Below are 11,326 nucleotides of genomic sequence, written 5' to 3'. Positions count from 1 at the left end.
TGGAACAATGATGGAACAGAATGTTGTTCTGTTTTACACCAGTCAGATGGAACAATGATGGAACAGAATGTTGTTCTGTTTTACACCAGTCAGATGGAACAGAATGTTGTTCTGTTTTAGACCAGTCAGGTGGAACAATGATGGAACAGAATGTTGTTCTGTTTTACACCAGTCAGATGGAACAATGATGGAACAGAATGTTGTTCTGTTTTAGACCAGTCAGATGGAACAATGATGGAACAGAATGTTGTTCTGTTTTACACCAGTCAGATGGAACAGAATGTTGTTCTGTTTTACACCAGTCAGATGGAACAATGTTTTCAGTTTACTTTACCAACAACAACCTGATCAAACAGGATGACTGGGGCTGGAGTCCAAATGGTACTCCTATATAGTGCACTACATTCAGACCCCTTGACTACACTCCTATATAGTGCACTACATTCAGACCCCTTGACTACACTCCTATATAGTGCACTACATTCAGACCCCTTGACTACACTCCTATATAGTGCACTACATTCAGACCCCTTGACTACACTCCTATATAGTGCACTACATTCAGACCCCTTGACTACACTCCTATATAGTGCACTACATTCAGACCCCTTGACTACACTCCTATATAGTGCACTACATTCAGACCCCTTGACTACACTCCTATATAGTGCACTACATTCAGACCCCTTGACTACACTCCTATATAGTGCACTACAGTGCATTCAGAACCCTTGACTACACTCCTATATAGTGCACTACATTCAGACCCCTTGACTACACTCCTATATAGTGCACTACATTCAGACCCCTTGACTACACTCCTATATAGTGCACTACATTCAGACCCCTTGACTACACTCCTATATAGTGCACTACAGTACATTCAGACCCCTTGACTTTTCTCCACATGCTATTATGTTACAGCCATATTCTAAAATTGAATAAATATTATTTTTGTAGTCAATCTACACATAATACCCCATAATGACAAAGTGAAAACAGGTTTTTATACATTTTTACATAAGTATTCAGACCCTTTGCTATGAGACTTGAAAATGAGCTCAGGTGCATCCTGTTTCCGTTGATCATCCTTAAGATGTTTCTACAACTTGATTGGAGTCCACCTATGGTAAATTAAATTGATTGGACATGATTTGGAAAGGCACACACCCGTCTATATAAGGTCCCACAAGCCATGAGGTTGAAGGAATTGTCCGTAGTGCTCTGAGACAGGATTGTGTCGCGGTACATATCTGGGGAAGGGTACCAAAACATTTCTACAGCATTGAAGGTCCCCAAGAACACAGTGGCCTCCATCATTCTTACATGGATGAAGTTTGGAATAACCAAGACTCTTCCTAGAGCTGGCCGCCTGGCCAAACTGAGCAATCGGGGAAGAAGTGCCTTGGTCAGGGAGGTGACCAAGAACCCGATGGTCACTCTGACAGAGCTCCAGAGGTCCTCTGTGGAAATGGGAGAACCTTTCAGAAGGACAACCATCTCTGCAGCACTCCACCAATCAGGCCTTTATGGTTGAGTGGCCAGACAGAAGCCTCTCCTCAGTAAAAGACACATGACAGCCCACTTGGAATTTTCCAAAAGGCACCTAAAGGACTCTCAGGCCATGAGAAACAAGATTCTTTGATCTGATGAAACCAACTCTTTGGGCTGAACGCCAAGTGTCACGTGTGGAGGAAACCTGGCACCATCCCTACGGTAAAGCATGGTGGTGGCAGCATCATGCTGTGGTGGCAGCATCATGTTGTGGTGGCAGCATCATGTTGTGGTGGCAGCATCATGTTGTGGTGGCAGCATCATGTTGTGGTGGCAGCATCATGTTGTGGTGGCAGCATCATGTTGTGGTGGCAGCATCATGCTGTGGTGGCAGCATCATGCTGTGGTGGCAGCATCATGTTGTGGGGGCAGCATCATGTTGTGGGGGCAGCATCATGTTGTGGTGGCAGCATCATGTTGTGGGGGCAGCATCATGTTGTGGGGGCAGCATCATGTTGTGGTGGCAGCATCATGTTGTGGGGGCAGCATCATGTTGTGGTGGCAGCATCATGTTGTGGTGGCAGCATCATGTTGTGGGGCAGCATCATGTTGTGGTGGCAGCGTCATGTTGTGGTGGCAGCATCATGTTGTGGTGGCAGCATCATGTTGTGGTGGCAGCATCATGTTGTGGTGGCAGCATCATGTTGTGGTGGCAGCATCATGTTGTGGTGGCAGCATCATGCTGTGGGGGTGATTTTCAGTGGCAGAGAATGGGAAACTAGTCAGGATTGAGGGAAAGATTAATGGAGCAAAGTACAAAGAGATCCTTGATGAAAACCTTCTCCAGAGCGCTCAGGACCTCAGACTGGGGCGAAGGTTCATCTTCCAACAGGACAACGACCCTAAGCACACTGCCAAGACAACGCAGGAGTGGCTTTGGTACAAGTGTCTGAATGTCCTTGAGTGGCCCAGCCAGAGCCCGGACTTGAACCCGATTGAACATCTCTGGAGAGACCTGAAAGTAGCTGTGCAGCAACGCTCCCCGTCCAACCTGACAGAGCTTGTGAGGATCTGCAGAGAAGAATGGGAGAAACTCAGGTGTGCCAAGCTTGTAGAGTCATACCCAAGAAGACTTAAGGCTGTAATCGCTGCTAAAGGTGCATCAACAAAGTACTGAGTAAAGGGTTGGAATACTTATGTAAATGTGATATCAGTTTTTAATATTGTGTAAATTTGCTACAATGTATTTTTTTTTTGTCATTATTGGGTATTGTGATGTCATTATTGGGTATTGTGATGTCATTATTGGGTATTGTGATGTCATTATTGGGTATTGTGATGTCATTAATGGGTATTGTGATGTCAATGTGGGGTGTTGTGTGTAGATTGGTGAGGAGCAAAAATATTTAATCCATTTTATAATAAGGCTGTAACGTCTGAATACTTTGTGTGTGTGTGTGTGTGTGTGTGTGTGTGTGTGTGTGTGTGTGTGTGTGTGTGTGTGTGTGTGTGTGTGTGTGTGTGTGTGTGTGTGTGTGTGTGTGTGTGTGTGTGTGTGTGTGTGTGTGTGTGTGTGTGTGTGTGTTTTCAGACGTATGTATTCACCGACGGAGAGGATGACAGGCTGAGGAAGAGGATGGGTGAGGTTCAAAAATAAAAACACATACACACACACACACACGTTCTGAAGGTGCCAGATTATAACAGGAAGCTAATATAGAGGTGCCAGATTATAACATTAAACTAATATTGTTATTATAGAGGTGCCAGATTATAACATTAAACTAATATTGTTATTATAGAGGTGCCAGATTATAACAGGAAGCTAATATTGTTATTCTAGAGGTACCAGATTATAACAGGAAGCTAATATTGTTATTCTAGAGGTGCCAGATTATAACAGGAAACTAATATTGTTATTCTAGAGGTGCCAGATTATAACAGGAGGGTAATATTGTTATTCTAGAGGTGCCAGATTATAACATTAAACTAATATTGTTATTATAGAGGTGCCAGATTATAACAGGAAGCTAATATTGTTATTCTATGGGTGCCAGATTATAACAGGAAGCTAATATTGTTATTCTAGAGGTGCCAGATTATAACAGGAAGCTAATATTGTTATTCTATAGGTGCCAGATTATAACAGGAAGCTAATATTTCTGACTCATTGAAAACTGTTTTGCCACCATAGTAACACAATAGCATCCAATCATCTTTGTTAAAAGTCACATACTGTATGTACTGTGTTGTGCTGAAATGTGCGCTATTTATCATTTGACCCCAGAGTTCATTGACTGACTGTCTGACTGGTTGATGTTATTCCTACAGGGAGTCACATGATCAATACGAACTGTTCAGCGGCCCACAGTCGCCAGGCTCTGTCCTGTAAAATGGCCGTCGAATACGACACTTTCATCAGCTCTGGAAAGAAGTAAGACACACACACACACACACACACACACACACACACACACACACACACACACACACACACACACACACACACACACACACACACACACACACACACACACACACACACTGCAATGAATTAGCAGTATGTGTTAATGGCTGAAGAATCAAAGTCAAGTTGATTGTGGTTCCCCCTTCTAGGTGGTTCTGCCATGTAGATAATGATACTGATTGTGGTTCCCCCTTCTAGGTGGTTCTGACCATGTAGATAATGATACTGATTGGGGTTAACCCTTCTAGATGGTTCTGACCATGTAGATAATGATACTGATTGTGGTTCCCCCTTCTAGGTGGTTCTGACCATGTAGATAATGATACTGATTGTGGGTTAATCCTTCTAGATGGTTCTGCCATGTGGATAATGATACTGATTGTGGTTAATCCTTCTAGGTGGTTCTGCCATGTAGATAATGATACTGATTGTGGTTCCCCCCTTCTAGATGGTTCTGACCATGTAGATAATGATACTGATTGTGGTTACCTCTTCTAGATGGTTCTGACCATGTAGATAATGATACTGATTGTGGTTAATCCTTCTAGATGGTTCTGACCATGTAGATAATGATACTGATTGTGGTTAACCCTTCTAGATGGTTCTGACCATGTAGATAATGATACTGATTGTGGGTTAACCCTTCTAGATGGTTCTGCCATGTGGATAATGATACTGATTGTGGTTAACCCTTCTAGATGGTTCTGACCATGTAGATAATGATACTGATTGTGGGTTAACCCTTCTAGATGGTTCTGCCATGTAGATAATGATACTGATTGTGGTTCCCCCTTCTAGATGGTTCTGCCATGTAGATAATGATACTGATTGTGGTTAACCCTTCTAGATGGTTCTGCCATGTAGATAATGATACTGATTGTGGGTTAATCCTTCTAGATGGTTCTGACCATGTAGATAATGATACTGATTGTGGTTCCCCCTTCTAGATGGTTCTGCCATGTGGATGATGATAACTACGTGAACATACGTCCCCTTGTGAAGCTCCTGTCTCACTACAGCCACGCCCACGACGTCTACATTGGCCGGCCGAGCCTCGACCGACCGCTAGAAGCCACCGAGAGGTTTGGCGACGCCCACACGGTAAGGGACCAGGAAGTAATGTGTTCACTAACCTAAAACATGTTTCTCTTCTCATTTCGAACCATTATTTTGTTTTTGTGACTATATAATAACCCAACAAGCACATATTGGTTCCTTGGAAGTGTTGGGAACGTACATTTTTGGTTTCCCATTAGTTCTGGGAATGAAGCCATACGTTTCCTGACTGGTAAAACTGAACTGTTTTTAAAAAAAAAAATGTTTTGAGAACAGAAGTTCACATTTAGCGTGTACATTTTGAAGTTGCAGGGAGGTTCTGCGAACGTGTTGCTATGGTTCCCTGAAAGTTTTCCTCTGAGGTTTTATTAACGTTCTGAGAATTAAAATTGTAGGTTTTTTTGAAGGTAATTAAATAATGTTTTGAGAACATTCTCTTAATGCTTAAAAGAGCATTTGGATTATTATTTTTTTGACTTAACTTTTCACTGAATGTTTCAATGACACTGCTAGCTTAGTTTAGGTTAACTGTTTTGAGCTCCGGGTATAGATAGGACACATGGAAATTAATGTTCATGTTTATTAACTCATACAAAGCTGTTACTTTTAGTCTATTCAACTCCACTGTGGGGAGGAATAGCTAGCACGCTACGCAGAGCAACTCCACCGTGGGGAGGAATAGCTAGCACGCTATGCAGAGCAACTCCACCGTGGGGAGGAATAGCTAGCACGCTACGCAGAGCAACTCCACCGTGGGGAGGAATAGCTAGCACGCTATGCAGAGCAACTCCACCGTGGGGAGGAATAGCTAGCACGCTACGCAGAGCAACTCCACCGTGGGGAGGAATAGCTAGCACGCTATGCAGAGCAACTCCACCGTGGGGAGGAATAGCTAGCACGCTATGCAGAGCAACTCCACTGTGGGGAGGAATAGCTAGCACGCTATGCAGAGCAACTCCACTGTGGGGAGGAATAGCTAGCACGCTACGCAGAGCTTGTTTGCTGGCCTGGTCTTGAAAGTCTCTATGTAGGACCGGACCACAGAGGAGAGACCGGACCCTTCATCCACAAGTAAGAGATGCAAGCAGTGCTTGACCGAGGGGGGGGCTGCCCCCTCCGTAACCGATGACAGAGCGCACAGGAGCCGGGTTGAGCGGCGGGCAGCCACCATACACATCACGTCCAGGCCGACAAGGCATTTGCTCCGACCAAAGACAACCATCTTTGTTGGCGTTTCACTACCCAGACTCGGCTGAGGTATGGTCACCCGGGAGAGGAAGTGACCATATGGAACACCAAGGCCCCTATAGAATGCTACACGAGTGTCAAGAGAACCTGCCGTAAACAAGTAGGGAAACAGTGCCAGTCCTGACATGAACTGGTTTGAGTAATGGCATGCCAGAGCATGCACCGAGCCGAGACATACAAGTCAACAAACTTGAGTATCTCTTTATTTCTTGGTGGTCGCTTGGTCGCGAACCCCAACCGGGCTTAGCCTTCACCATCTCGCTCGCATTTTTTTTGTCATCTTACTCGTTGCTATAGCAACGGCAAGAAACCTTAAAGAGAAACAAATAGTTTATTATTAGGAAACTATGAGAACCATTCAATGTCGAGGGGGTGAGAACGCTCTGCCACAAAGCGATGGTATAGTTGGTGCAACTCGTCTGACAATTGTTTGTTTTAGTATCGTGAATTGTTCCTGTTCACACTGAGGTGAAGAGGGGAATAATTGAAGGAATAAATCCGAGCCTCATGCTTATCACCTGTGGAAGGCGGGGCTTCCAGCGAGGCGCAGATTTCATTGGCAGGTTTCGATTGTAGATCCTTCAACCGAAGTCGCGAGACTACGACCCCATAGTATGTTGTACCGAAGTTGACTGATTGAAAGGGAACACATGGTTCTCAGAACGTTATGAGCTAGCTGGGTGGTTCTCAGAACGTATGTGCTAGCTGGGTGGTTCTCGGAACGTTATGAGCTCGCTGGCTGGTTCTTAGAACGTTATGTGCTAGCTGGGTGGTTCTCGGAACGTTATGAGCTAGCTGGGTGGTTCTCAGAACGTTATGTGCTAGTTGGGTGGTTCTCAGAACGTTATGAGCTAGCTGGGTGGTTCTCAGAACATTATGTGCTAGCTGGGTGGTTCTCGGAACGTTATGAGCTCGCTGGCTGGTTCTTAGAACGTTATGAGCTAGCTGGGTGGTTCTTAGAACGTTATGAGCTAGCTGGGTGGTTCTCAGAACGTTATGTGCTAGTTGGGTGGTTCTCAGAACGTTATGAGCTAGCTGGGTGGTTCTCAGAACATTATGTGCTAGCTGGGTGGTTCTCGGAACGTTATGAGCTCGCTGGCTGGTTCTTAGAACGTTATGAGCTAGCTGGGTGGTTCTTAGAATGTTATGAGCTAGCTGGGTGGTTCTCAGAACGTTATGTGCTAGTTGGGTGGTTCTCAGAACGTTATGAGCTAGCTGGGTGGTTCTCAGAACATTATGTGCTAGCTGGGTGGTTCTCGGAACGTTATGAGCTCGCTGGCTGGTTCTTAGAACGTTATGAGCTAGCTGGGTGGTTCTCAGAATGTTATGTGCTAGTTGGGTGGTTCTCAGAACGTTATGTGCTAGTTGGGTGGTTCTCAGAACGTTATGTGCTAGCTGGGTGGTTCTCAGAACGTATGTGCTAGCTGGGTGGTTCTCAGAACATTATGTGCTAGCTGGGTGGTTCTCGGAACGTTATGAGCTCGCTGGCTGGTTCTTAGAACGTTATGAGCTAGTTGGGTGGTTCTCAGAACGTTATGTGCTAGTTGGGTGGTTCTCAGAACGTTATGTGCTAGTTGGGTGGTTCTCAGAACATTATGTGCTAGCTGGGTGGTTCTCGGAACGTTATGAGCTCGCTGGCTGGTTCTTAGAACGTTATGAGCTAGCTGGGTGGTTCTTAGAACGTTATGAGCTAGCTGGGTGGTTCTCAGAACGTTATGTGCTAGTTGGGTGGTTCTCAGAACGTTATGAGCTAGCTGGGTGGTTCTCAGAACATTATGTGCTAGCTGGGTGGTTCTCGGAACGTTATGAGCTCGCTGGCTGGTTCTTAGAACGTTATGAGCTAGCTGGGTGGTTCTCAGAACGTTATGTTTTAGTTGGGTGGTTCTCAGAACGTTATGTGCTAGTTGGGTGGTTCTCAGAACGTTATGTGCTAGCTGGGTGGTTCTCAGAACGTATGTGCTAGCTGGGTGGTTCTCAGAACATTATGTGCTAGCTGGGTGGTTCTCGGAACGTTATGAGCTCGCTGGCTGGTTCTTAGAACGTTATGAGCTAGCTGGGTGGTTCTCAGAACGTTATGTGCTAGTTGGGTGGTTCTCAGAACGTTATGTGCTAGTTGGGTGGTTCTCAGAACGTTATGTGCTAGCTGGGTGGTTCTCAGAACGTTATGTGCTAGTTGGGTGGTTCTCAGAACGTTATGTGCTAGTTGGGTGGTTCTCAGAACGTTATGTGCTAGTTGGGTGGTTCTCAGAACGTTATGTGCTAGTTGGGTGGTTCTCAGAACGTTATGTGCTAGCTGGGTGGTTCTCGGAACGTTATGAGCTCGCTGGCTGGTTCTTAGAACGTTATGAGCTAGCTGGGTGGTTCTTAGAACGTTATGAGCTAGCTGGGTGGTTCTCAGAACGTTATGTGCTAGTTGGGTGGTTCTCAGAACGTTATGAGCTAGCTGGGTGGTTCTCAGAACATTATGTGCTAGCTGGGTGGTTCTCGGAACGTTATGAGCTCGCTGGCTGGTTCTTAGAACGTTATGAGCTAGCTGGGTGGTTCTCAGAATGTTATGTGCTAGTTGGGTGGTTCTCAGAACGTTAAGTGCTAGTTGGGTGGTTCTCAGAACGTTATGTGCTAGCTGGGTGGTTCTCAGAACGTATGTGCTAGCTGGGTGGTTCTCAGAACATTATGTGCTAGCTGGGTGGTTCTCGGAACGTTATGAGCTCGCTGGCTGGTTCTTAGAACGTTATGAGCTAGCTGGGTGGTTCTCAGAACGTTATGTGCTAGTTGGGTGGTTCTCAGAACGTTATGTGCTAGTTGGGTGGTTCTCAGAACGTTATGTGCTAGCTGGGTGGTTCTCAGAACGTTATGTGCTAGCTGGGTGGTTCTCAGAACGCGATTTGCTAGTTGGGTGGTTCTCAGAACGTTATGTGCTAGCTGGGTGGTTCTCAGAACGTTATGTGCTAGCTGGGTGGTTCTCAGAACGTTATGTGCTAGTTGGGTGGTTCTCAGAACGTTATGTGCTAGTTGGGTGGTTCTCAGAACGTTATGAGCTAGTTGGGTGGTTCTCAGAACGTTATGAGCTAGTTGGGTGGTTCTCAGAACGTTATGTGCTAGTTGGGTGGTTCTCAGAACGTTATGTGCTAGTTGGGTGGTTCTCAGAACGTTATGTGCTAGCTGGGTGGTTCTCAGAACGTATGTGCTAGCTGGGTGGTTCTCAGAACATTATGTGCTAGCTGGGTGGTTCTCGGAACGTTATGAGCTCGCTGGCTGGTTCTTAGAACGTTATGAGCTAGCTGGGTGGTTCTCAGAACGTTATGTGCTAGTTGGGTGGTTCTCAGAACGTTATGTGCTAGTTGGGTGGTTCTCAGAACGTTATGTGCTAGCTGGGTGGTTCTCAGAACGTTATGTGCTAGCTGGGTGGTTCTCAGAACGTTATGTGCTAGCTGAGTGGTTCTCAGAACGTTATGTGCTAGTTGGGTGGTTCTCAGAACGTTATGTGCTAGTTGGGAGGTTCTCAAAACATTATGTGTTAGTTGGGTGGTTCTCAGAACGTTATGAGCTAGTTGGGTGGTTCTCAGAACGTTATGAGCTAGTTGGGTGGTTCTCAGAATGTTATGTGCTAGTTGAGTGGTTCTCAGAACACTATGTGCAAGTTGGTTGGTTCTCAGAATGTTATGTGTTAGTTGGGTGGTTCTCAGAATTATCAAATCAAATGTATTTATATAGCCCTTCGTACATCAGCTGATATCTCAAAGTGCTGTACACTTTGAGGCCCTAGAAAGGCCAAAACCTAGGAAGAAACCTAGAGAGGAACCAGGCTATGTGGGGTGGCCAGTCCTCTTCTGGCTGTGCCGGGTGGAGATTATAACAGAACATGGCCAAGATGTTCAAATGTTCATAAATGAGTTAGCTAGGAGGTTCTCAGAACGCTATGTGATAGCTGGGTAGTTCTATATTCTATATAGATTTATATAATAATAATAATAATAATAATAATAATAATAATATTGAATATGAATGTATGTGTGGGTTTCCATTTATATTTGTATGTATCTGCCTATATAATGCCATACATTGTGTTTATTACATGTTAGTAATATTGTGTGTATTATGTATGCATGTTGTGTGCTTTCAGCGTCCAGTGCGTTTCTGGTTTGCCACAGGAGGAGCAGGGTTCTGTGTTAGTCGAGGTCTCGCCCTCAAGATGAGCCCCTGGGCCAGGTGAGACTGTGTGTGTGTGTGTGTGTGTGTGTGTGTGTGTGTGTGTGTGTGTGTGTGTGTGTGTGTGTGTGTGTGTGTGTGTGTGTGTGTGTGTGTGTGTGTGTGTGTGTGTGTGTGTGTGTGTTTTGAGACACAGTGGGTTATTCTCCTGCTTTTCTGTGAGTTTGCGTACATAAGTGTGCTTATTTTGGAATTCAGTAGGCAATTTCCACACATGACATAGTCTCTCTCTCTCTCTCTCTCTCTCTCTCTCTGTCTCTGTCTCTGTCTCTGTCTCTGTCTCTGTCTCTCTCTCTCTCTCTCTCTCCTCTTTCCACTCTGTCTCTCCTGGTCCCCAGTGGAGGTAATTTCATGACAACAGCTGATCGTATTCATCTCCCTGACGACTGTACGGTTGGTTACATCATCGAGGCGTTGCTAGGGGTGGGTCTTATCCGCTCCCCACTGTTCCACTCTCACCTGGAGAACCTTCAGCTGGTGTCACCGACACAGATACACCACCAGGTACACACACACACATACACACACACACATACACATACACACACACACACACACACACACACACACACACACACACACACACACACACACACACACACACACACACACACACACATATACACACACACACACATATACACACACACACACACATATACACACACATACACACACACATACACACACACATACATACACATACACACATATACACACACATACACACACACACACACACACACACACACACACACACACACACACACACATATAAACACACACACACACACACACACATATAAACACACACACACACACACACACATATAAACACACACACACACATAC

The 11,326-nt window shown here is 45.2% G+C and overlaps 1 protein-coding gene across 1 annotated transcript in view; it reads left to right on the top strand.

Moving 5' to 3' along the window:
* LOC127922906 (beta-1,3-N-acetylglucosaminyltransferase lunatic fringe-like) overlaps positions 1-10,978 on the top strand; it is a gene marked incomplete at its 3' end in the record, with an annotated part of 27,555 nt that extends 16,577 nt beyond the window's left edge. The window contains exons 2-6 of the mRNA XM_052506861.1: positions 3,086-3,134; positions 3,826-3,928; positions 4,909-5,062; positions 10,389-10,474; positions 10,813-10,978. Coding sequence (XP_052362821.1) covers positions 3,086-3,134; positions 3,826-3,928; positions 4,909-5,062; positions 10,389-10,474; positions 10,813-10,978 — 558 coding nt within the window. The remainder of the gene's footprint in view (positions 1-3,085; positions 3,135-3,825; positions 3,929-4,908; positions 5,063-10,388; positions 10,475-10,812) is intronic.
* Between the last annotated feature and the right edge of the window lie 348 nt (positions 10,979-11,326).

This window comes from Oncorhynchus keta, unplaced genomic scaffold, assembly GCF_023373465.1.
Source record: "Oncorhynchus keta strain PuntledgeMale-10-30-2019 unplaced genomic scaffold, Oket_V2 Un_contig_27602_pilon_pilon, whole genome shotgun sequence".
Lineage (NCBI taxonomy): Eukaryota > Metazoa > Chordata > Actinopteri > Salmoniformes > Salmonidae > Oncorhynchus > Oncorhynchus keta.
This window is presented reverse-complemented; position numbering and strand designations above follow the sequence as displayed.